The sequence below is a fragment of the Lontra canadensis genome, unplaced genomic scaffold (assembly GCF_010015895.1).
Source record: "Lontra canadensis isolate GAN:19392208 unplaced genomic scaffold, GSC_riverotter_1.0 scaffold89, whole genome shotgun sequence".
Taxonomy (NCBI): domain Eukaryota; kingdom Metazoa; phylum Chordata; class Mammalia; order Carnivora; family Mustelidae; genus Lontra; species Lontra canadensis.
The window spans coordinates 3404860-3432142 of NW_022631083.1; the positions used below are offsets into that span (position 1 = coordinate 3404860).

At 35.8% G+C, this 27283-nt stretch overlaps 1 protein-coding gene and 1 pseudogene across 6 annotated transcripts in view; one reads left to right on the top strand and one right to left on the bottom strand.

The window, feature by feature from the left end:
- TJP1 (tight junction protein 1) overlaps positions 1–27283 on the bottom strand; it is a 245234-nt gene that overhangs the window by 21387 nt on the left and 196564 nt on the right. For all 6 annotated transcript variants that reach the window (XM_032835977.1, XM_032835975.1, XM_032835974.1 and 3 more), the window contains 10 exons: positions 15199–15338; positions 14133–14238; positions 11357–11507; positions 8746–8854; positions 7592–7811; positions 6952–7136; positions 6755–6850; positions 3407–3489; positions 2639–2849; positions 2226–2326 (listed from right to left, as the gene is read on the bottom strand). In XM_032835977.1, the coding sequence (XP_032691868.1) occupies positions 2226–2326; positions 2639–2849; positions 3407–3489; positions 6755–6850; positions 6952–7136; positions 7592–7811; positions 8746–8854; positions 11357–11507; positions 14133–14238; positions 15199–15338 (1402 nt within the window). The remainder of the gene's footprint in view (positions 1–2225; positions 2327–2638; positions 2850–3406; positions 3490–6754; positions 6851–6951; positions 7137–7591; positions 7812–8745; positions 8855–11356; positions 11508–14132; positions 14239–15198; positions 15339–27283) is intronic.
- Positions 17513–18292, top strand: LOC116854225 (annotated as a pseudogene).

A 27283-nucleotide genomic window follows, 5' to 3' on the forward strand; every position in this document is an offset into this window, starting at 1 on the left:
AAATGCGCAAGTGAGCAAGAACCACGGATTGCTATGAACCAAGAAATGACATATGCCTACATGTTAAGAAAGTCTCAGGATGACTTTTCTTGGTTTAGTTGGGAACACATTAAGACTGTATCAGATCTTGCAAAAAAGAACTCTTTCCAGCAATTAGAACAGAGAAATTCGCTCAGGAAAGTCCATGTGAAATGAAGTGGTTTTGGTTTAAGAATCTATTATGATAAACTATACTTGAATAGAAGGGGCAGGAGATCTACCAAGCTTGATTTAAATTTTAACAACCTATTCTGATTTCCAAAATGCATCAATCTATTCTAATAACAAATGATCTGTTTTTCCTCACGTAAATTAGGGGAGTTAGACCTGTATTTTAAAATCCAAGCAAAGACAGGAAGCGCACAATAGTATCATGAAAAGAAATCATAGAAAATTAAGATTTGTGGATTAAAAAAAACCCTCAGATAGGCAGATAGCATACTTTGTGCATTTATAAACTAATTTCATTTCGGGAATCACCAAGGCAAGCTATTAACCATTCTACCTGAGAAAGGCTGCTGTTGTGTTTTTACAGATTAGTATGGAGAGGACTACAAGTCTTTATATCAAAAATTAGTAAAAGTGTGTTTCTGTAAAGTGATGCAGTGTTTTTTTTTTTTTTTTTCCACCTCAATTTGTCTGTCAAGTGTCCCAGCTGATATGCCAGTTATTCAAAGTGGTCTGATCTCCTAGGATAGTCCATCTCCTAAAGTGGTACTGATGAGAAAAACCACGATTCTGACACATCAATATAGGTGGGAACAGCAGACCAAACACGACCTCTAGATGTAAACATTTTCACATCCCTTCTCACAAGGTCATGCTTTCCGGACAAAGGGCACAGTGGTCCCAAGCATGCAGCATGCATTGCTAGAGCACCTGTAGCCAGAGCCAGGCAGAGGAAAGTAGGGGCCGTGCAGGGGCCAAACACAACCAAAACCAAGCCAACAACAAAATACTAAAACAAAACGAAACAAAACGAAACAAGAGATATTCTCAATCTTTTCTAGCAACCAAAACATATTAATACTGTACTGAAGGTAAAAGATAATAAAAGTTTCTTTCAGCTGTATCAACTTGCCCAACAAAATGAAAAGACCTTTCCCATCAAAGACTGCTATAAAACCAGAAAGACTGATAACAGAAAGTAGTTATTTTAAAGCTGGCCATTTAAATGTACATAAAAATAAAAATTTATATCTAAAAAGGATGTATTGCTCTGTTCATTATGTTGTAACAATATGAACAGGTACTAAGTGCAAAAAAAAATCCCTAGGTAAACAAAGTAATAAAATAGGTTCTTTACTTAAAACTTCTCAAAGCCTTTCCTATGCTGGTAGATACAGTGCTGCCCCTCACTGTGCTGCTGGCCCCTTACAGGGGGATATGGCTACAGTTTTTCCCACCCATTACTTGTGGTTAAGAGTGCCTTTTTCTTCCAGACCAAGTTCTGAATCTCATGTGCAGAGGACAGCACTTTGGCGAACATGGGCCCAGCCCACTCAACTCTCCTCGCTTTCAGAGGAGAAAACTGAAGCCAGGTACTAAGTTATTTCTCAGTCAGAGAGGGGCAGAGCCAAAACTCTCGCTCTTTTAGTTAGCATCTGAGAATTCTCTGAGAGAGACCACGAAGTGGTAATTCAACAGGTGGGGAAATTTCAGAACCTTTTACTATTAAAAACAGCTTTCATGACAACTATCATATGATCTCCCTGATATGAGGGAGAGGAGATGCAACATGGGGGGTTAATGTGGTAGGAGAAGAGTAAATGAAACAAGTTGGGATTGGGAGGGAGACAAACCATAAGTGACTCTTAATCTCACAAAACAAACTGAGGGTTGCTGGGCAGAGGGGGGTTGGGAGGGGGTGGGGTTATGGACATTGGGTAGGGTATGTGCTATGGTGAGTGCTGTGAAGTGTGTAAACGTGGAGATTCACAGACCTGTACCCCTGGGGGAAAAAATATATATATATATGTTTATAAAAAATAAAATTATTAAAAACAAAACAAAACAAAACAAAACAGCTTTCATGACCCCCACATACAAATTATAAAAAGTTAAAAGCAAACTCTCCCCAAATTACTCTAATACATTGATCTCAACAGAAAACAATGGTAACTCAAAGGCATCTCTGATTAGTCATATCATCTACTGTAAGGGCTAAGGATCAGGAAGTTTCTTACCTTTCCCTCAGAAACCCATACCAACTGGTTCTGTTGTTGCTGAATTGCTTCTTTCAGTGCACCATACCAACCATCATTCATTGAATTTAAGTTAATCGTAGCTGAAAATAAATTAACATCGTTTTACAGTTAGAACTCTGTAAAAAGCCAGAATTCATTCAACCCTAAATGCGCCAGCTCAATCATCATTCCTTAGTTATTTGAAGGATAATGTTTGAGGACACACACCTTTGACATTTCTATTTTGGCATGGTACGTGTCCTTTGACTCAAACAGCAGCTGTTAATGTAATAGGAAGCTTTCCAAGGCAAAGGTTATATATATCACTTTTAGCATTTGAACAACTCAGTATTTTTGTCTACATATTGTTGCCTAGACATTTTAAACTACATGAAGGCCCTTAATCTACTCACTTGTAAAAAGATGGTGATTATTTTTACGAAGTTTATGAGACCGTTCATATAACTTTCTGGCACTTTTCCGAGATTCTGGACATAACCTCATCCTCATGGTTTTCACACCCTGCTTAGAATCAGGGTTAAGGAATACCACAATGGGATACCACTGGGCATAATTCAGACGATCAACTGCATTTGGTGTTACATCTAATAAAGCATGTTTGTCCTGGAGGCACATATACAAACAAAAAGTAAACAAGGACATAAGAGTTAATTAAGAATCTTCACCTTCAAAAAAAAGTCACAGCCTAAAATACATTCCAATGGTAATGGACATTTAATTGGGCTCCAAAATGTCTCAAGAGTACCTGTTAGGAAAAACTGTAATCAGAATTCAATACAATTTCTGGCCCAATTAAAAACAAAAAACAAAAAAACAAAAAAACAAAAAAACTTCGTGCTCACTTTAAGATAGCCCTGATACTTGCAAGTTGACAGTATTATCTGTGTTCTGTAAAGTGAGAGTATACAAATTTAATGTTCCTGACATGATCTTATAAAGTAACCATATTCCCTATGCATATAAATATCTTTTGATGCATGTAATACTGTTTCAGTGAAAGTGGTTACTGGAATGTCCTTAAGTAGGGGCTTAATCTTCTTATGGCAGGCCAGTAATAATTTTAGAAAAGCTACTTTACTACTTTCAAATTAACTAAACTTCATCCCACTCAAACAACAGTCACAGATTATAATGAAATAGGTCAATTTTCAATAACTTACCTGATCTATTATTTGCTTTATTGTATGAAGGCGAATAATGCCAGAGCTACGTTGGTCAGTTCCAGCATCTCGTGGTTCACTTTCTATCCATGACATTAAAAGACAAAAACAAAAAATCAAATGTCCATTGATTAGACCACAGTTTTTCAACTACTGGGCACTACCACATGCTGGACTCTGTAAGTTATAGGGGCTGTCCTGTGCACTACAGCCTGTTCAGCAGCATTTCTGGCCACCTCCTACTACATGCCTCTCGTCCATATTATGACAAAAATGTCTCGAGGAGTGGCCAGTATCCTCAGTGAAGGAGATCCCTGGTCGATTGTCAATGGGTTAAATTAACACTTCCCAACAATTCTGGGATTAGAGAAGGTAAGCAAAGCACTCGTTTCAGGAGAGATATTCAATGGGGTGCCAAAAAACCTTAGCAATCAAATAATACTTTGGGGCCATATGTTTGAAAGATCAAAATTAAAAACAATAAGGAATTAATAAGTAAAACTTAAATAAAAATTATTTTAGACGTCACTGGTCAAGAAAAATTGTTAGGTGCCTGGGTGGCTTGGTTGGTTAAATGACTGCCTTCAGCAAAAGTCATGATCCTGGAACCCAGGATCAAGTCCCACATCCAGCTCCCTGCTCGACAGGGAGTCTGCTTCTCCCTCTGACCTTTCCCTTCTTGTGCGCTCTCTCATTCTCTCCTTCACAAATAAATAAATAAAATCTTTAAAAAGAGAGAGAAGAAAAAAGAAAAAGTGTCAAATATGGCAATTCTTTCAATTGAAATGAGATTTTAAAAAATAAACTTAAAAATAATATTGATGAGCTTGCTTCCATTAAAGGAAAATAAAATGATCAATTCTATTTTGGTATAAGTAAAATATTTAAACTTGAAATAATGTTGAGTTTCATACATCTATATTTTATGTTTTCCAAAAATTTTCTAACTATGTTCTGGAAAAAGACAGTAAAAAAGAGGTAAAAATATGTATGTATGGAGACCCATTTTTTCTTTTGCCTAACACTCTAGGATGGGTTGGCATGGCACTATTTCCAAAGGTTTTACACATTGTGACATTCAAAAGAAAATAACATTATTTGTACAGCCAACAGATAAACTTAGGAGGCCTCTTCTGGGTGAAGCTCCATCCAGCCGCTGGTGGCCAATGAGATCAATACCCGGATAGGTCCACAACCCATAAGCAACAATGCTGTAGCAGAGGGGCTGAGGAGTTCTGGGTTAGAGGACTTTTTGGAACCTGGGTGCAGAGAAGGCTATTAATTTGTAACTGAGACAGCCTGCGGTTTCACACTGGCATCCTGTCCCTCCCTAGTGGTGTATAATATGCCAAGTGCAGCTTGAGCCAGGTACTAACCAGAAACCTCGGAGGTCTATTAATATGAAGTTCTTCATTAAAAAGGCACAGCAATGTTTATGACTTTGGTCACAAGGAAAACTTTAAAGACAAACAGGAGCTCTGGTGTTTCAGTTGAGACAAAAGCAGAGATTTGGAAGGACAAAGGTCACACTGAAGGACAAGCTGAACGACGCTAGGGAATGAGACTATCGTAAGATAAAGCTCTACCAGCAAACAGGGCAGAATTTCAAATCTGGTGAACAGAGAATTAAAGAGAGATCAACTGGTAGTTTTGGAGAAAATGCTACTAATTCTTTAGCAAAAGACTCTCACTGGACTCAGAGAGGATACATAACTATGCTATCCGAATACCTTTTTTAAAAGCCCGGCTGAAGTGTAGAAAAAACTCAATTAAAGCAATCAATTACTCCCTCAGGTAGAGCTTCACAAGTCTTCACACATACTTTTCCTATATTTAAAAACCCTAAGTTTGGTTATGGCCGGGGTTACTACCAACTTCTTTAGGCCAAATGTTATCTACGAATGATGACCCAATAAAACCTCTTCTGAAAACACTAACAAACTGAAAGAGGAAGCAGAAATAAACATTTTCTAAACTTGGTCAAATTTTACTATCATTTGTCTGCAAATCTTCTCAGTTTCATACACTAAATAGCCTCATTTAACTTTCAGAGAGAAGCAATATAATAAAAAGGCAATGCTCTTATTCTTTAAATTAAAACTGTTAATGCGGGTATCATCTAATGACAGTAGGAACGACGACGACAAAGGCACAACCCTTCAGATGGCAACAGCGATCATATGCAACCATATGTAACCATATGCAATCATATGTAACCAGAAAATGTTCATGTTCCACAGCTTATTCCTGACTGTATTTGGGAATTCTAAGAAAATTATCATAAACATGGGAAAAGCTATATTTCTGAGGATTTAAATCCTTCATAAAACAAAGCTGAAACAAGCAAATAAAATATGAACCGATTTCCACATCCTTTATAAAAGTAAAATATAAAATTGAAACCAACTATTTATAAACAACAGAAGACTAATCAACCAAAGTTTGGCTGCACGATGGATAATTTAAAAAAACAAGGTTTTATCTATTAAAGGAGGAAAACCGAATAAAGCCCCACATCTCACACTGTTTGCTTGCAAACGGTGGTAGGGTGGAAGAAAATACAATAGGATAAAATTTAGAATGATGATGATATATGTCATCAAATTAATTTTCTAAGCTTTTCAAATAGTGAGTATTTCTATAATTAGAGGGAAAAAACAGCTTAAGGTTTTATTTATAGCTTAAAGCAAGCCAAAGTGGTCATAACCAAGTCTGTATATTTAAAGTACCACAATAGCTAAACTAAAAGAATCTGCAAGCAAAATCTGTTAGGCATTTAAAGCACTATATCTTCATTATTTATATTTAACACTAACTTACTATAAATGCCTACAATAACTGATGGCATGAACCATATTTTTATTACCCTTTTTATATACTTGTTTCTGTTAGCTCAATGACTGAAAGCACTGGACTAAAGCCAGGAAGGGTTGGGTTCAAAGTTGAGTTTTGTCACTCATTAGCTGGGTGTCATCAGGGAAGTTTAGAGTGAAGAGGTTGGTTGGCAATGGTCCTAACCACCCTAAGACTCAAGCTGCTCAACTTCAGCATGGAAACTCTAATATTTACCCATGGTGATATTGTCAAATTTATTAAACAAGATCATGTTCAATTTTCATATGAAGCCCAGAGCTTCATAAATGGTGATTCTTTTTATTATTAAAGGGAAGTAGTACAACCAGGACACAGTCACTCGAATTTGCCTCCAAATTAAATAAACTGGGTAAATTGCAAACTTTCACTTACAGTTTTATTTCTGCTAGATGAATGGTCAGACCTTTCCTTTAGAGGAGTACCAACTAAGGCAACACCCTCAACCTCATCTAAGTCCGTCTTAAGGCCACTTACTTGCAATCTGATAAATATCTGGTTCCTCTCTTGCCAGCTTTTCTCTGGCAACATCAGCTATTGGTCCAAAGATAGTTACAGGCCTCAGAAATCCAGCTGGGAGAAATTCAAAGGAAAAATAACACAGTTTATACTTTTCCTTTCTTAAGCACATTTACATTAATGGTATTAAGGTTACTCTATAGAAAATAAATCACCTTCTCGAAGAACAACTCTTTCATAGGCTGGAAACTTTGTTTGAACTGGCTGAGCTGACAAATCCTCCCTGCTCTTTCGAAGATTTCTCTTGGAACTGCGAAGACCCCGGAATCTCCAGAAGTCAGCACGGTCTCCCCCAGCTGTTTTTGGAAGTGTGTACTGTACACTGGCTAACTGCTCAGCCCTGGACAAGACAGAATAGAGGACAGACAGATGGATAAATATATTTGAAAAACAAAATGGACAAAGACCCATAGATGACACAAAATGTCAAAATACTGGACAGAACTCTACATGTAGTTTAAATCTTAATGGCTAAACTAAGATAAAGAAGTTCTGGGGCATCTGAGGGCCTCAGTGGGTTAAGCATCCAACTCTTGATCTCAGTTCAGGTCTTGATCTGAGGGTCATGAGTTTAAGCCCCAACCACATTGGTCTCCACAATGAGTGTGGACCCTACTTAAAGAAATAATAAAATACAAAAATAAAATAAAATAGTTTGTACAACTAAGTCAGTCATAGATACTATGAATATAATGAAAACTAATTCTTTACATTGCCAAAATTTCCCAGTGGGATTCAAGTCTTCCATCATCATTTGCTTAACTTATTTTATGAGAAGTATCCAAACATTCATACCTGTTCTTATTAGGGATGATGCCTCGTTCTACTTCTTTATGATTTTTGCCAATTCGAATAGCGAGCCAAGAGCCTAGTTTCCCATTGTACAAGGTATCCACAACACGGAACACCTCTCCTTTGTTAAAACTAAGTCCATAGGGAGATTCCTTTTCATATTCAAAATGGGTTCTAATATAGAAAGAATCTCCTACATCTGATTCTACGATGCGACGATAAACTAAAAGGAATCAAAACAAAAACATTATCAATAGCGAGTAAGATAAGAAATTACTCTGAAGACACAGATTATGTGAAGATGCTCTGATAATAATAAAACCAACAGCATTCAACATATGTTGGATCCACATACCACATTAGGCATTCTATCTCAGGTACAGCACCATTATCTCATGAAATAGGATGGTTTAGCACCTCCATTTTGCAGATGAGGAAAAGTAATGCAGAAACAGATCAAGCAACTTGTCCTTAACGACACAGTTCTATTTCTATCATCTAACTTAACTTTGCTGCAAGTATTACAGATAGTCACATTTTCTAAATAAGTGGTTCTCAAATGAGGGTAATTTTGTTCCCCCAGGGGATATTTGGCAATATCTGGAGACATTTTTGATCAGGTAAGTGTGCTATTGGCATCTAGTGGATAGAGACCAGGGATGTTTCTAGGCATCCTATAAGGCATAGGTCAGCTTCTACAAAAAAGAATTATTTGGCCCAAAACAAAAATAGTGCTGAGGCTGAGAAACCCTGTTCTAACTGAAAAGTATATCTTCCTAATCAAAGAAAATTAGGCATTCTCTTTCATTAATGCTAACAAAAATGTATTGCTTAGACAATAATCAGTAAAAAATTTGGAAGGTGACTGTATACTTTTGTATGGTTCTAATGGCTAATAAACAACTAGGATTTTTCTATGCCTTGTGAAGAGCTGGACAGCACTCTACTTAAACTAGAATGTCATAAAGGTTGGTCCTATAATTGCACTTTCTAAAGAGCAGAGTGTTAAGACTGTACCTCTAAGTGACTTAAACTCTGAGATTAACAAATGCATTTATCACTCAACTTTAAATGATTTATTTAAAAATGGAAATGAAAATCCCTATTTAAGTTCTCAGAATTCTATAGATTTTTTCCATTTTCTGACAGTATCTCACCATCTTTCTTCTTCTGAGCCAATATAGTCACTTCTTCTCCTTTAGGGAGGTCGAGTAGGAAAAGGACGGCTTCTTCTCTTATGATGTTTGTGAAATCTACATTGTTTACCTGTTAAAATATATTTCACAAATTATTCTTGGCCATATTTTAAGATTATGAAAATACTTATCTACACAGAAAAAGATTCTTGGACTTTACGTAATTTGGAAACATTACAGCTTTCAGAGGGAAAAAACTGATTTTCCTTTGGAGAAAAATAATACACTCTAATTTAAAATATGTAGAAACCAAGTAAATTGAGTAAAGGTGTAAATTCATTTAAAGAGTAGCCACAATGCATCCTGGCATTAATGATCATCTACTGCAATATCCAACCAATTTAGACCAAAAAGACAACATCTAATTCCAAGTATCTATTATTATAAGCTTTCTGGCTTTAAATTTTGAAATTATAAACTCCACAAATGTAACTTAAAACTAATATAATGTTGTATACCAGTATACCTCAAAAAAAAAAAAAAAGATTTTAATTCTGTGCATTTAAAAATAGAGGCTTACTTTTTACTAGATTCTGAAAAAGAAATCAGAAGGAAATAAGAAAAATAAAACAGCACATGCATTGTCCCAACTCTATAAGAACAACTGTATGATGTAGGCTCAATGTCTGCAAAGTCATTAGGTACTTATATTAGAAGCTCTTAAGGACCAAAGGAAACTTATCAAAATGTTATTGGTGACTATATGCAGGATCACAAGAGGTAGATTTTCTTCTTTTTACTTTTTGAAAATTTTCCACATTAAAAAAAAAATAACATGCACTACTTTTATGATATAAAACAAAAGTAAATTATTAAGAAATAATTTTAAAATGATGTACATAAGGGTGCCTGGATGGCTCAGTTGGTAGAGCACGTGACTCTTATGCCGGGGTTGTGAGTTTGAGTCCCACGTTGGGGGTAGAGCTTACTTAAAAAGGAAAATAAGAGCTTTAAAAAAAAATAAAATAAAATAAAATGATGTATGTATGCCCTGACTATTTCAAATAGGATATGAGGTGGTTAAGAGGTCTGTTTAATTTCTTTAGTGTAGTGAACATCACTCTCCATGTTGTATCTGAGTACAATGTATTATCACAAGGAGGAATCAAAGTACAATGTCAGATGGAAGCCAGTAAGTCAAAGATGATAGCTTGACTTTTATAGGAAGTTTGAAGGGAAAGGAGAAGAGGAGGAAAATGGCCATAGGTAATTCATACAGTGGGGAGGGGACTCAGGAGAGCTCAAAGTGAAGATTCTGATGGTGGGCTGCTGACATGAGCCCTCAAAGTCGAGATGGAGACCTGTAGCAAGAGAGAAGCAGGGAGCTGCTGACATTCTCCAAGCTTTAGAAGAACCATAAAGGAAGGGTGGAAAGAATTTAGAAGACTAAAAGAGCACCAGAATGACAGTGTTACGGAATCCAAGGAAGAAAGCACTTCAAGAAAGATTACTTAAGACAGTGAAAACACTGCTAGGAAATAAGGGAAAATGAGAGCCGACGGTGCCATTAGGTTGATGATGGCTTATGAGACTTCAGGTTGAGCAGTGGTTATGATGGAAGTCAGATAATAAAACTTTAGGACAGTGATGACTGAAAAGGAAGCAAGGCAGGGACTGACAACAATTTCAACAGCAAAAGGAGAGAAGTAAGACAGTCGAGAACGGATGAAGAGCCAGAGGAGAGGCAAAGAGAAAAACATGAGCAAAGCAGCAAGGTTCCGAGCTGGAGACTGAAGCCAGGATAGGGAGCAGGAGGTAGCCCAAATGCAGGAAGACTGGAAGAGAGGTAGCAATGACAGTCTAGGGTGGAGAGGTGGAGCAAACAGGAACTCATGTTGAACAGATATGATCGGGTTAAACAGGACACAGTTTCTCTGCCAAGAGATCTGGATATTTTAAGGAGACAGATAAAAATGATACTACATGACTAGACAGCATCACTTACGGCAAAGACAGAAAAACAACAACAGCAAAATAAAAGAGACCACACCTAAGCTGGGCTTTCTGACTTCAGTAACTGGTCTTGTCTCTTGTGGGGTATGAAGCTTCAGAGCCACAGCAGCTGACACATTTGCCCATTGGACATCCCCATTTCCTTGCACGTAAGCCATCTCCAGAGTAAAGAAAGCCCCACACGACTATGTGGACTGCTGCAAAGATGGCTTCCTCTCCCATGGGAGAGTGACAACTGATGGCAAGTTGTGCCCTATGTCAGTCTTGCCAGCCTGAATGTCTAGTTGAACTTAAAAAGACTACTTGGCGGATATCATAGGGATCTAAGACCTTTATTTTTTTTGGTAAGTTCTAAAAACATCAGAGATTGAAATGAACCAGAGGATCATACCCTGTAGTAACACATATCACACCAATAAACAAGACCAAATGCAGAAGTGGGAAGGGAAGAGGTCAGTACAACCAAGACCAGAACGGATTCCTCATCTGAATGGATATTGGGTTCAAGAGACTATGACTTGAGATTACAACTGAATTATAATAATAGGTTTGCTGTATTTGAGGTCTTTCTCTAAAGATCTAAGTACTTTCAAACCATATCTCTGATATACTGACATACCCTGAGAATTTGATCACCCTCTTCTAAGCCTTCTTTGGCTGCAGGGCTATCTTCTAGAACACCAGCTACAAATATTCCAACATCATTTCCACCAGCCAGGCGCAGACCCACACTATCTCCTTTTCTGAATTTTACCAATTTCATGCTGGGCCTGTTAAAACAAATATTTCATTTGAAACAGTTAAGAGAAGCTTGAAAAGTTACAATAAATCGCTACAATGAAAACCACACTCAGAATGAAACAAAGACCATCATCTCTGAAATTCCCCTCATACCACTATTTACTGAATACAATTTAGTATTAGAATTCCAAATCAGCTTTACTGGCACTTTCTTTTATTCTGTGAACAATGAGTTTTAAAATATCTAATATGCAATTACTGTTTTATAACTAATTAATAAAACTACTTTATAAAAATAATATTTTCCCAACTCTTAGTGTCTTGGATGCATACGGGGCATTTGCAATAGTTAAAAACATCTTCCACTCTTTTCATCCCAATTTATACCATATCATCTATACAGAATAACTGAGCAGTACAGTTTTTCAAAGGTAGAAACGGAAGCATGAATTGACAAACTTTCCTAATACCAGGGAATCAAAATGAGTCTCCAAGCACGTGATCTGCACATCCAAGAGATAGTGGTTTTTAAACGTGGCAGCTGGTGCACTCTGACACAGATCACTTACTCTGCAGCCCCTTTGGATTTTAAATAAAAAACTTATCAGCCTTCAGCCTTTCTGGATTAGTCACATATTCAATCTCTGCCCTTTTCTTACTAGAGAGAGAATGGAAAAGGAATTAATGTATGCACATTCTTTTATAATCAGTGTAGTGCCAAAACCTTGTGCTAGCCCTGAAATAACAACTAAAGGACATCTTAGAAGAATGGGTAGGGAGAAATGGATCATAAATGCAAACCACTCTTTAAGGTAATTAATTACAAATAACATACATAATTACAAATTACCCATCTAGGTTTTCATAACTCTCCCACTTTTCTATTCAAGAAGACACACAATCCTATTACCTATTCTGACATGAAGTGCAAAAAAAGTCCCTTTCCTCTTAATTCACTAATTAACAATGAACAAATGATTAGAAGCCAATAGAAAATAAAAAACACAAATCAATGAATGAATGAGTTGAGGAAAGAGAGGAGGGTCTAATTCTTTTAAACAACTGAAGACCACCTTACACTTCTGGATCTTAAAAGGTATTCACACTTGTCCCATTTCCTTACCTGGAACAAACATTTACTAGATATAAACATCAGAGCCTGTAGGTTAGATGAAGTCACTCATTGTCAGGGCTGGTGACACCCTTCCTCCTTCCATGAAAGTACTGGCCAGTGTTATCATAGGCCATGTGAATCGCTTAGACATGACAGTGTCCTACTTTTCCAGGTAAGTCCAGAGTCTGCTCACAGACTCCTCTTCCAAACCAATCATATAGAGAGCTTTTTGAAACACTTCCTCAAAGTCCTTGAGACTCCAGATCACCGGTGGTCCTTTTGTAACAGAGACTGATCTAGTGTGCCTCAGAAAGTAAAAATCGTTGACTGTAGTCTGCATCTTTTAGTAAAATCTGTCTTTTTAAAGGACAGCTTTAAGCCCACTCTCAGGGTCACGTACCCCAGATGACTGACATTTTATACTCTGCTTTACCGGTATTACATCAACTACTTGTAGTAAGAAAAAGTAAACCAATTAACCACTTCTGCCCCAAATCCAGTCACTGGAATTTAATAAATAATCAAATGTTTCCTGGACCAGCTACCCACAATCTCAAATCCTCTTCAGTATCTGTTCTTCAGGGCTCTCTTGATAAATAGGTCTCTGGAATTAATCATTCCAGTTTTCTTAAACTTTAAAGAGTTATAAAAGCTTTCAAGCAATTCTGAAGAAAGGAAAAAGAAGGAAACTATTCCTTCATAATTTATAAAATTTTGAATTATCAGTTATCTGATAATAACAATATACAACTTTAACCTTCTATCCTACCCATCTATTTCAGGAGTTCTATCTATCTAGCTGGGTTTTGCAGTAACAACCCAATTTCCTTAAGCAAAGAAAACAAGTAAGATCAGGGGTCTACATCTAACCCACTTAAAAGTTTGGTCACATCATGTCCCTTTCACCACAGAAGCAACAAAAGACTAATTTGATGATGAAGATTGTTTGAAATTTACATCTCAATCTCATTAAGTATAAGACAGAACAGTAAAAGGTATAGAATATAAAAAACTTATTTTGAGTTGCTAACTAATCTAGAAGAGGTTTTCAACCAAGGGTGATTTTTGTCCCCAAGAAACATTTAGCAAAGTCTGGAGACGTTTTTGGTTGTTACAACTGGGAGGTGCTACTGGCAGCTAGTGGTTAGGGATGCTGCTCAACATTCCACAATGCAATAAACAAGGACCCAACCTAAAATTTCAACAGTGTTAGAATGGAGAAACACTGGTGTTTGTTTTTTTTTAAAAGCTAGGGCATTAGAAAACTTGTGAAAATTCTGATTTCTAAGCAGAAAACAATTTTTAACTTTTGTAATTCCCGACCTAAAAACTAGGTATGTGACAGTGGTGAGAAAGTCAATATCCAAAGTTTCTTTTTTGTTTTTTAATTTCTAATTCTATCATATAAATAATTTGAAATAAAACAATCATAACATTAAGTGGTATACACTCTTTCAAAAAGGATATGCAATTGAATTCTCACTTTATAGAATGCTGAATAATGGACAGAGAAGACAACACAAGCTTAAAATCGCATTACCGGAGAATCCCATCTTCATGAGTTGAATTAGGTAGGACACCATCAGATGGACTGACAGGTAAATCAACATCTGGTTGTCCAACTTGAGCATACACGGGCTTTGGTTCTAAAAGAAAGAAAATTTAAAAACTGTGCAGGAATCGCTTTATTAAAAACTGGAATAATAATATAAGCACAACCAAGAAAATAGCAAACAACAAAAGCCCACAAAATATATACATAAAAATTCATCAGCAAAAAGCTCAGAAAACTTAATAAGGAACATACATACTATATATTTTAAAGTACAGAGTACAGTTATAAATTCTGATTTCTTTATAGCAAGTACGCGTATTACATGGTTACCTGTGCCTTCCAAAGCTTCAGCTGTTAGGGTTTGAAAAAGTCTATGGTTGGAGTGTGAGGGGCAGGGAAAGGAGGAAGAGGAGGAAAAAGAGAAGAGAATCCCTACATCATTTCTCTAAGATTGTCAAAGCAGTCTTCTTCACTGTGGTAAAATTTGCTTTCAAATATCCACATTCTTGCTACTAAACAAGCAGAGTAAAAAGATTTGAGAGAAGGAACTGAGAAACAATAGAACCCAAATATCCCGGCCTTTCAAGGAAATGGATTTTGGAAACTTGCAGATTCTTATGTCTGGTTTCATATACATCTCTATAGTGTATAACTTATTATAACTTATAGAATTTATGAAAACACCTTCAATAGGTAAAATAACTTAAAAAAATTTCTTAAGCCAATCTAATATTTCTCCTAAATAAGCAGTGCTAGAGAACAACTTTACTTACTGTGAATAGCTATTAACTATGAATAATTTCTATCCAGGAAAATTTTTTAAAAATTCATGAAAGCCTACTGATACATGCCAACCTCATACCCATAAGGAATATACTGGAAGGCAGATTCAGAAAAATTCAAACACAGTAGGAGACGCAATAGTAGTAACTGTAGAAATAACAATAATCAAAATCACTGAAGCATATTTAAGTCGTCTATAAATTCTGACAATTATTTTATTTAGTCTGATTGCAAATATTTTCTGAACGTAGTGTTTTGCTAGGCTTACCTGGGAGAGTGGGTGCTTGTTTCTCATTTCTCTCAACTACAACTTCTTCTACCGTTTTAGGAGTATGATCATCCACATGCTTCAAAGGAGTTGAGACAGCCCCAGGTTTAGAAATTCTCTCTTCTTCTCTGCTGCGGAGACTGCACATTAGTAAAATTTTAAAAATTAGGGACACATAGATGATTGTAAAAATCATTTGTAAGAGAACAGTCTAAGAACAGTCAAGCAACCTTTGAAAAACTATGACAAGGGATTTACTCTAATAGCTATCAAAATACTGTAAAAACCTAGTAATTAAAACTAGAGTGGTATTGTCACAGAAACGGAAAAACAGATCAAAGCAACAAAATAGAAAATAGATGAATCTATCCACAATAGTAAAATTTAATATGGAAGTGGCAGTTAAGAATTGTGAGACAAGAACATGCTATTTATTTAATAAATGATGTTAGGACCAATGTCCACAATTTAAAAGATTAGATCTCTATGCATGTTAATGACAAAAATACGATTTCAGATGGAATTTAAGTCAAAAATATATGTTTTAAAAATCTGTATAATCAAAAATAGAGGACTGTTGGGCGCCTGGGTGGCTCAGTTGGTTAAGTGACTGCTTTCGGCTCAGGTCATGATCCTGGAGTCCTGGGATCGAGTCCCGCATCGGGCTCCCTGCTTGGCAGGGAGTCTGCTTCTCCCTCTGACCCTCCCCCTTCTCATACTCTCTCTCTCAAATAAATAAATAAAATCTTAAAAAAAAAAATAGACTGTTAAAGACTCAATGCACAAAAACCCTCATACACCAACAACAGTGACTGCATAAAAATTCAAGTAATTAAAAAATATATTTTTGGTTAAGCCAAATGAAATGGGATTTTTTGGTTCTAACAGGTGAACATAAGCAATTTCATATAGTTCAACTTAATGTAAGTAATGAGTTTAATACCTTAATGTTTCCATATTGACCAATTTATATATTGGCCTAATAACACATGAAGAATTTGGTATTTAGAACATATAAGGAACTGTAAATCAGTTTAGAGGAGACAACTCAAGAGAAAAATGAGTATTAGGAAGAGACAATTCACCAAAAACATACATACACAGATAACAATAAACATGAAAGTATGTTCACCCTCACTAGTAACTAGGAAAATGCACATTAAAATAACTTTTAATTGTCTTATCATTCATTAAAAACTTTCACACGATAACATAAAACCTAGGGAAGGACATGGAGAAATAGATACTCATACAGGGATGGTAAATAAATGTAAACAAGTATAACTACCTAAGGGCAAAATGGGAGTTACTTAGGCAAACACTCAAAAACCTGTAATTCCACTTCTAGGTTTATCCTAGAGAAACACATACATGTCCAAGAACGCATTTTTTTTCAAACTTTTTGTTATGGAAAATTCCAAATATGCATAGTAATGTAGAAAACAGTATCATAAAAATCTTGCGTAGTTAAAAAATTTTTCAATATTCTATTAGTGATTCAATCTGAGGCTAACAGTAGTATCCTTAACACTTTGACAATGACAGGACAAACACAAAAAACATTTTAAATTATAAACAGAGGAAAAAATTCTAAATAAAATGCTAGCTAAGGGAATACAGTAATGCATTAAAAGGTCATTTTACAATGATCACAGCAGGGTTATTTCACAAGTACATGGCTGGCTTAACATTAGGAATCTATCACATAATTCATTATTACATCCAAATACTGTATGAAAAAAATACTGGTGAAACAGGAATGTAAAAAAAAAAATTCATCAGCCATTCCTAATAAAAATCACAAATAAAGCAAAAATATAGGCAATATAATTAGTTATGAGACTATTTTCGAAAACCAAGAGCTAAGACCATATTAAACAGGGAAATGCTGAATGTATTTACACTAAAGTCAGTAACAACACAGTGATACCTGCCAATACTAACTATGGTTATCTACCACTATTTTGAAGACTCAGATGATATGATCATGAGCTAATAAGGCTTTAAATACTGGGGAGAATTTTAGTGAGTATAAAGAATACGAAACAAATTACTTAAAGAAAATTATAACTACGTTTTTTAAACTACATTTAAACTACGTTTTTAAGACTATGTTTAAAAAAAAAAAATCAATGGATTTTCCTCAGTATCCTCTATCATCCAGAAGAAAATGAAAGGGAAAAGTATGGCAGCAACAATAACATCAGAAACTGTAAAATGCCTGGAGAGAATCCATACAAACTTAGATTGGAGGAGATCTCCCCAAATAAGTAAGATAAACATCCAGAAGCCATAAAGACGAAAACATTTCACTATTAAAAATGTCTAGTTGCAAAGGAAAAGATATTATAAAAACTTATATTTGCAACACACTCCCCAAAAGAGCTACTACTGACTGATGAAGAAATAAAAAAGAATAATGCAATAGAAAAATGACCAACAGGCTGGGAAAGCAGCAGCACCAGATCCAAGATGGCAACCAGAAGGAGGCTGATGGAGCTTGAAGAAATCCGCAAACGTGAAATGAAAAACTTTCATAACATCCAGGTTGATGAAGCTAATTTATTGACTTGGCAAGGGCTCACTGTTCCTGTCCACGCTCCATATGGTGAGGGGGACTTCAGAATCAAAATCAGTGTTCCAGCAGAGTACCCAATCAAACCACAAGAGATCACTTTTTTTTTTAAAGATTTTATTTATTTATTTGACAAACAGAGATCACAAGTAGCCAGAGAGGCAGGCAGAGAGCCAGATGCAGGGCTCGATCCCAGGACCCTGGGATCATGACCTGAGCCAAAGGCAGTCACATTTAAAACAAAGATCTATCACAACACTGAGGACAAGGGGCAGTCTGTCTGCCCAGTAATTAGTGCTAAAAACTGGAAGCCAGCAATTAAAACCCACTAAGTAATCCAGTCCCACATAGCACTGGTGAATGACCCCAGCCCGAGCACTCACTTCGGGCTCACCTACCTGAAGAATACTCTGGGGACGGTAAAAAAAATTCTGTGAGAATCCTGAAGAGTTTACAAAGAAAACAGGGAAAAGTGACCTGTGGACTAAACTCTGCCACGATGGATTCCAGCGAGTGTGAGCAGAGACCCCAAGCCACACATTTAGACACCCCACAAAGCAGGACTCTGGAAAACGGACATGTGCCACCGCCTGGTGTTTGCTTGTGGCAGTTACTAACTTTCTAGAGTTTTCTTAATCAAAAGTGGTATAGGTAACGTGTAAAGAAAGGATTAAAAATTTAAGATGTTCTTAAAAAAAAAAAAAAAAGAAAGAAAGAAAGAAAAAAGAAAAAAGGATGGAAGGAAGGAAGGAAGGAAGGGAGGGAGGGAAAGGAAAGAAGGAAGGAAGAAAGAGGCAACAGAAATGAACCTGGCAGTTCACTGAGGAAGCAACACTACCATCAATAATCTCATAAAAAGATGCGCAGCTCCACTAATCAGGAAACCATCAACTGGAAATAAACAGTTACCAATTTGCAACCATCAGATTGGTAAACATGGAATTCTGAGAAATAAGTGTAGTCTCAAACATTACTTTTGGAAATGATCGGCATTATTCACGAACATTTAAAAATAATACTCTTAAATGACTTCAGAAACAAAAAAAGCCAGTATATGAAATCATGGACAAAGATGCTTACACAACAATAGTGACCGCACAGGCAAACACCTAGAATCAGAATTTCCATAATAGGTAAAGTTTCTCGCCAAAAGAATAAGCTCAAAGGATGTTTACCGTGTACTGATAAGTAAAATCAGCTAGCTGGAAAATAATATTCAGAGTCTTAACTTTTTCAATTATTAAAAACATACATAGGACAACCATCTCGCGTCCCCTACCTCCTCAGGAGCTTTGTACTATCTTGTCTTGCTAAGGCTCAATAAACCTTGTTTTGCTGCCCACCAAAACAAACAAACAAACAAACACACACACACACACAAATAAGTAAAATCACGCAGAGCTAACTCTACATATGATTCTTTTATTTGTAAAAGTATGTGTAAGCACGGAGAAAGGCTTTTAATTCAAGAGCAGTGGGAAATGGGGTAAGGTGGAGTTGGCCTATTTTGTTCTAATAAGCATACGATGCTTTTATAATAGGAGACAAAAACATATTAAAATAAGTTACAATGAAAGAAAGCTATATGTAAAAACATGAGAATAACTCTGAAACAAGATGTGAAGCACAAGCCGCAGAGTATCTCTGCTGTGACATCAAGAGGTGTCTCCAGAGCTCTACAGATACACCAGTGTGCACATGCCCACATGGAGAAAGACCTAGATGGGTATAACCAAACAGGCAACAGTGTTTTCCTGCAGAGGGAGAAGTAGACAAAAGAGAACCCAAGTGGAATTTGAGGTTTATCTATACTATTTGAATTTTTACAACAAAAATATGTACACGTGACTTACTGAGTAAAGACTGAAACGTTTTAAAATATTTTAAAAACAATGTTCATCTTAAAATGTTTAGTGTTTTTATGGAATTAAGTCTAACTTTAAACAAAGAATTTGGTTCTATTAATACATATTATTAGCAGTCTCTTATCAAGAAAAAGTTTTTTCAGTTACCCTCCTGAAAAGAAAAACTAATGATGTACTATACGGTGACTAACACAACATTAAAAAAAAAAAAAAAAAAAAAAGACATTTTTCATAGTTTCTATTTTCTAGTCACTTAACTTCTATGGGGGTATACTCTAGTTTTTTAAGTTATGTATATTAATATGAGCTGCATGTAGATAAACCAGTTTTTTAGGAAGTACTATAAAAGTCAAAGTATTTTCTAAATCAAATCAGAATGAACTATTTTTAAATCACAAAAGGTCAAAATATTTAGCCACTGCTTATATAATAAAATCTCAGGTACAATTAGTCCAAGAATAAATAAATACAATTAAGCTTTATCCCCACACTGCTCTAGGAACCTCAGAGTATAAAGGGTAGTATAAAACAGAAGACTCCCCTTATATTCTTTGCATTAAAAATACAAATATGAACATTTTAAAGAAAATGAGATTAAAGAATGCATAATTTTAATAGTTCTACAGATTTATTGCTCTGTAACAAGTAAACTTTAAATTGGTTTAAAAAGATGTAAAAACAAATAGTTACAATTGACTTTCTTTCTTATAACTTAAACTTACTAAATTTAAAAATGACTGAAATTAATGATAACCACCATCTTGGTAACTTAGAATCATTTATAATACTCCAATGCAAACATCCTCTGTAATGATAACCAATAAGTTGTCATTTGTTGTGCAATAGGGCTCATGCAAACATCCTCTGTAATGATAACCAATAAGTTGTCATTTGTTGTGCAATAGGGCTCTTGCTCCATCACATAAAACTGCCAGTACTTTCGTCTTTGGTTAATTTTCATACCATATTGCCCAGCACCCCTCCCCTCCCCCTCCCTCCCCCGGTAACAACTGTTATGACTGAAATAACATTTCAGGTGGATGGAACTCATATTATTCTATGAAATTTTCCATACAGTTAATATTTGGAGAATCACCTCTCTTTTTAGTGCATTTCTGTTATCTACCAAAAGATGGAGGCATTATTCAATAATACATGTAGATCGGGAGCAGTGCTGTTAATGGGATTATGAGGCAAGTCATCTATGTAATTGCAAATTTTCTAAAATCTGTATTAAATGAAATGAGGTAAAATCAGTGAATACATTTGACCCATTACATCCAAAATATTATTTCATTAGGTAATGAAATTATTAATAAGGTAATCTACATCTTTTTGTGTGTGCACAGTCATCAAAACCCAATGTGTTATATCACATTTAAAATATGTTTCAATTTGGACTGGCCACATTTCAAACACTCCGTAACCACACGTGGCTAGCTAGTTAGCAATGATGTTGGGCAATACAGATCTACAGTTACAGTACAGGAATACAATAATCAGATTTTCCAAACATTTATAAAGTTCTATTATGAGCAAACGTGATCATTAGGTCTACTGCAAGACAAAAACCAAATCCAAACACACCAAATTAGTCTATAATCAGTGGCGCTTATCAAAAGAAACTGGCAAGGCTGTGACAATGAAAATACATTTTCCTCAAATCTTCCGTACATGATTCTACCCAACTGGCTCTGAAACAGTATCTAAGTTTTACCAAACAAACAAAAAACAAAAACTTTTTACTATTAAGAGGAAGGCTGACTTTATACAAAAATCACGTCTGTCCTGAGTCAGACGCATGTTTATCTAAATACTCTGGCTCCAAGTAGCTGAGACAGACATTTCAGACATTCTCAAGGACCTAAAGATCCTCTTAAGGGCATTACTGTTTTTCCCCAGGATGGGAGGAGACAGCGTTTACTTTCCAGAGTTCTCATTTGTACATCAATCTTATGGCAGTGATCCATTTACCCAAAAGCTCTGGGCTGGTTAAAAACTCTGTGGGAGACAGTTATTAAGAGATGGGGTGGAACACAGTCTCTGAAGAGTTTTTACAGTTCACATAAAGGGACTCGTTGTAAACAGCCTTCTTTAAGCCTCACCCAGTCAACCGTGTAAACTGGGTAGCAGAGTAACATACTCTCATCAGATCAGCAAGGAGTAACAAGTAGTTATAAGTGAAAAACTTCAGGTATAAGTAAAATCACAAGTGTTTGGGCCTACAGGTAGAGGGCAGAGGGCAGGTGGCTTGGTCCAGGGCTCTCCCTCTGGATCCTAGTGTGTGTTCCTTCAGCAGGCTCTCAGAGCACAAAGCAGTCAGCAGTCTTTCCCTAGGATGCTTTCGCAGGAGAAGGTCTCTAACAAGACACTTGCCCAGGAAACTCCTTTTTCAAGCACACTAGAGGAAAAATTCTTGCACATTCTTCTGGTGACACACCACAGTCAAATTCTCTGCCATTCAGTGAAGCCTGCATGGTGTGCCTTTCCCAAAATGGCTGGCTCTGAGCCCCAGGGATGTGTAGGGGGAGCCTCCTCTTTGGCATTCCAACACAGCACCAAGGGGAGCAGGTGTTCATATACCTGATTCTCATATTCTTTAGAGTTCCCTTTACTTCTTACTAGCTAATCCTGTTACACCAATCTGGTTATATTTAATCTCTTTACATTAAACTTGCTGGGTTCACTCCCCATTCCACTTTCTGTCTTGACTGGACCCTGTTTGACAAAACATGCTAGACTGCCCGTTCTTCATGCAGCTTTCTTTCAGGCTTCTAGCTCTCAAACATCTTCTCAACTGACTGGTCAGTAATGCCTTATTTTAAAAATGGTCCTAATATAGGAAATAAACTTGAGGCTTAACATTCACTCCAGTAAAACATCCTTTTATAAAACCAACTTCAAATTCCTATTACATGGTAAATGACTTAAACAGGCTTATACTTTCTTTTCAGAAACTCACTTGTTGCATAAAGGGAGGCAAGACCTATAGAAGCTAGGATGAAAACAAAAACTAGATGCTAATTCCTTTAAAGGCTACTGGACTATCTCAGCCATAATTAACAATAAAGATATGTTTAGAAATCAACTTAACCGTATCCCACAGATTTTCTCCAGCAACAGAAGAGTTCAGCTGGGAGGGCTAGAAGACATGAAAAAGAAAAATGAGGGGCGCCTGGGTGGCTCAGTGGGTTAAAGCCTCTGCCTTTGGCTCAGGTCATGATCCCAGGGTCCTGGGATCAGGCCCCACATCTCAGCAGGGAGCCCTCTGCCTGCCTCTCTGCCTGCCTCTCTGCCTATTTGTGATCTCTGTCAAATAAATAAATAAAATTAAAAAAAAAAGAAAAAGAAAAACTAAAGGCACACTCAAGTCTGACTATTTAGAATGTTGTGACCATTGCTCAATCTTCTAAACTTTATATGGAAACAAAATGATATTTATGCATTGTAGTTTCTCCTTAACAGCAATAAAATATTAATGATCTCTTTCTGCATGGCATATACAGAATTCTAGGGATGACAAAGGGAGAGAGATGCAGAGATTCTAAGCTGATACTTGGGCACAGAAATGAAGGGTGGTATGCTGAGAAAGTAAGGAAATAATTATACTTATTTTGCATATTTACAAGCTAATTTCCCACAGTTTAAGTTTATTCTTTACATACTGTAATCTACTGTCTGGACATACATATGTGTGTGTGTATATGTTTTTGAAAAAATTTGAGTATCTATACTGCTTATTATGACAAATGACTTTCAGGTGATAACCCAGATACAGGCTTTTATGATCCTTATCATTTTGTATAGAGCTTCTCATCTTACATGTTCATTTATGATGGTGATGATGATAATGATTTAGAAGGAAAACATATCTGTTGTTCAAATTGATTTTTGTAGAAATGCACAATTTTTAATAATGAGGAGTAAGGAAGACCTTTTTTTAATTTAAAGATAGCATCGTTAAGCCTTCATCAGTGGTATAATGATTATCAGGTACTTGGGCTAATATTTGGAGTAAATGATCTTTTTTTTTTTTTTTTTTTTTTAGGATTTCTCTTAGAATCCCAAGCAGACTCCCCACTGAGCACGGAGCCCAATGTGGGGATTGATCCCACGATCCTGAGATCATGACCCAACCAAAACCAAGAATCAGATGCTCAACCGACTGACTCACGTAGGTACTCTTTCAGTAAAACAATCATCTGATTGAGTGGTACATTGGGTTGATTTTACAAGAGAACAGTACAACACTCATTTTTTAATGAAGAGCCTCAAAAGGACAAAAGAAGATTGTTCTACATTATTTAAATCTGGAAGTAAGAGTTTTCATTATTTGCTATTTTTAACACATATTACCAAACAGTCCATTTTTTAAATATCTTATTTTATGTTTTATATTGTACTTGTATAAGAGCTGATGAATTAAATAAAATTCATACTTTTACTTTGTAAACTGTGGCTCTAAAGTATATTTAAGCCTGCTTTTCTACCTTTAGATCCATAAACTCCCGTTAAGAGTTAAAACTGACCAGCATTCATTGATACATATTCTTACACTTGGGCTTCTAGTTAATTACTAGAGAAATGCACCAAGGAAGGTCTTTCCTCGGCCTGGCTTCTTAGAAAGCATATCAAAGACAAAGCCTCAGCTTGGAATTTTAACCTGGTAACCTAAAATTCCCAAAGACTGAAAACAATTTGGTTCTTAATCTAAGTAACAAAAGTTCAGGGTAGGTCATCAGTATTCCACTCATTTTGAAATGTTAGGCAAAGAAAATTATCCCCCAAAAAAACCCAATTCAAGTAATAAACAACCTTTTAAAAAACTTTCATATTTTTCCTACTGAAATAACTTTTTCCAAAACAAAAGAAAAAACTTCTTAGAACTGTAATCACTCTCTCCTTTGCTCTTGTGATCCATCCACACAGGTCATCTTGCCGTTACTCTAAGAAGTTGAGAAATGGCACGTGCTATTCTTATTCTGTAATAATCTTCAATCGGGAGAGCTCTTTCTTACTCATTTCAAGATGAGGTCACTTTAGAGAAGCCTTTTCTGATCATGTTATCTAATATTGTTCCCTCCATCTTCACTATCAAACTATACCATGATTTTCTTTACAGTACTTATTACTAAAGGAAATTACTTTTCATATTTCAAAGTTACTTATCTGCTTTCTTCACCTGGCTATAAGCCCTAAAGTTCGAGGACAGCATGGATCTTGCCTAGACTGTTCAGGGCATAAATTTATAACTATACATTGATAACATACGTGATATCAATAAATAGTTTAGTAAGAATTAGCAGGATAATATCAAAATCATTGGTTAAAAAAAAATCTTTGAATCTTCACTGTAAAGTGTTCACTGTGCTGCATCAACTCACAACCAACTGCCTTAGTCTGACTGGAAGGCATAGGAGCCAAGAGGAGGAAGTCATTAATCCATTAATTACTTTCACTGAGACACTTTAAGAATCATATCTTTCTACCTGGCCCTTTTTTTTCACAGATGAAGGAGAAACCAAAAACAAACCAACAAACCAACATGAGGGACTGCATAGTCTGAAAAAGCAGCACCTACACCAAGTTAATTACCAACATTATTACATATAAATCTTGTTCTGAATAAATCATCTATCTGTTAAACAGGAGGTGAAAAAAACCTTTACTTAAGACAAAAAACTAAAACCAAAATCAGAAAACAAAATCTGAAATTCACCAGAAGATGGGCACTTCTCCACATTTTAAAAGAGTAAAAAGAAATATCCAACTGATACATATAAATGTCCCAATAATTTTTAGCCTATTGGCAAAGTTCCAGAGAGAACCAAGCAATAGCTAACAGATACTATATATACTAGAATTAAAGAATATTTATAGCTTTCTAATATCTAAAAAAACAATTATGGAAGGTAACAAAAATCATAAAGTGTGTAAGTAAAAATAATGATCTTTAGTTTAAAAGCCAAGACTTCTCTAAGGCATTTAAGCAGATACATTATATGCCCTATATGCATAAGTATTCGGATTTACCTGGCACTCCTGGAAAAAAGATCATGAGCTTAAATTCAACTTTGTATAGTAAAAGGCTGATAGTAAAAGGTGGACCATATAGATAAATAGTTTTCATTCCAAATATATCAGCTTAACTGGGCTCAACACGTACATTCAGTCTAGAAATTCAATTTTACCATGATGCATTTACTGTATCATAAACGGTATCAATCCTGAAACCACTAACTTCAGAACTTAGTGTAAGCATTTTCTCTCAGGAGAAACAAACAATGAATAAAAAGAATATTTAAAAATGTTACAAAGTATCAAACTTCTTAAAACCCTGCTTTCAAGTGCTTTTATTAAAAGCAACCATTTTTATTAAAGATACGCTAAATATAAAATTAAAACTTTTCTATTTGTTAAAATACATTCCCTAAAAACTTCGGACAACAACTTAGGCCTTAAATAAACTTTGTCAGTTTATGGAATGCCTGAGTGTAAGTAATACAAAACATAATCTTTACAATCCAAATTCAACATTAGCTTAGTTTGAGCTTTTACTACAATAGAGTTTTTTCAGTACTGCAGCTGCTTATGATAATCAGTAGCACCACAGTCACCTTTATTGTAACAGTTCATAGGACAGAACAAAAAAGGTAAACATATGCTGTTACAAAGGAGGAAAAGTCATAAAACAGATCTGTTAAATTGAACCTTACACAGTAGGGAGAGTAAACTATAACCCAGCAGAAGCTTAGAACACAGCCTGCAAATCAAATACTCTCTACATGTGCAGGGATCACGCCGAGATCACTGAAAAGAATCTTCTCCGTGAAAGCTACTTGGCAATCACCATGCAACAGTGCCACCAGCTGTGGACTCTCTCAGTATCCAAGTTTTGGCCCAGAGTGGGCTCTGAAACATTACTGAATAAAATACAAAACAAACCTGGCAACAAACATCAAGCTGTAAGGTGAAAGAAAGGTATAAGAAAATGAGTCAAAATTCTCTCTATATGTATACTGTTTTTTAGTTTAAAAACAAGACTATTTTAACATTCTAGACCAGGGCCTGGCAAACTTTTTCCTTATATGGCTCTTTGAGCCTTAGTCTCTGTTGCAACTTCCCAATTATGCCATTAGAGGATGGGTTCCAATAAAACTTTATTTGCAAAATCAGGCAGTGGGCTGTATTTGGCCCACAGGTTGTAGTCTGCCAAGCCTTGTTCTAGACAATAGTGAAGATACACTGCTCACCTAATTATAATGAATTAATAAGCTAATGTGTTTTTCTCAAGCAGTCTGTCCATGTAATGTTTGCTTTCTCAGGAAAGAACATCATGTAGAAGAATGTAAGTAGGTCATAACAATGATGGAATGCTGTACAGGACCCATGGTGTTTCTTAATACCAGGATTTTACTCTTAACGTCTAAATTGTTTCTCAACACGGGATAATCCTCTACAACTGCACAGTTATTTGGACTTTAACATGAACTTTAGGGGAAGAAATAAAACCTTTAAGTAACTGGTACTAATGTATATCTTGCCTATGGGCAGGTCACAGAGTTCTCAGGAATTAAATTTTCAGCACAAATATCTGGAAATAATCTGAAGACTCTGGGTCTTCGCAGTTGAAGTATTCTCTTTT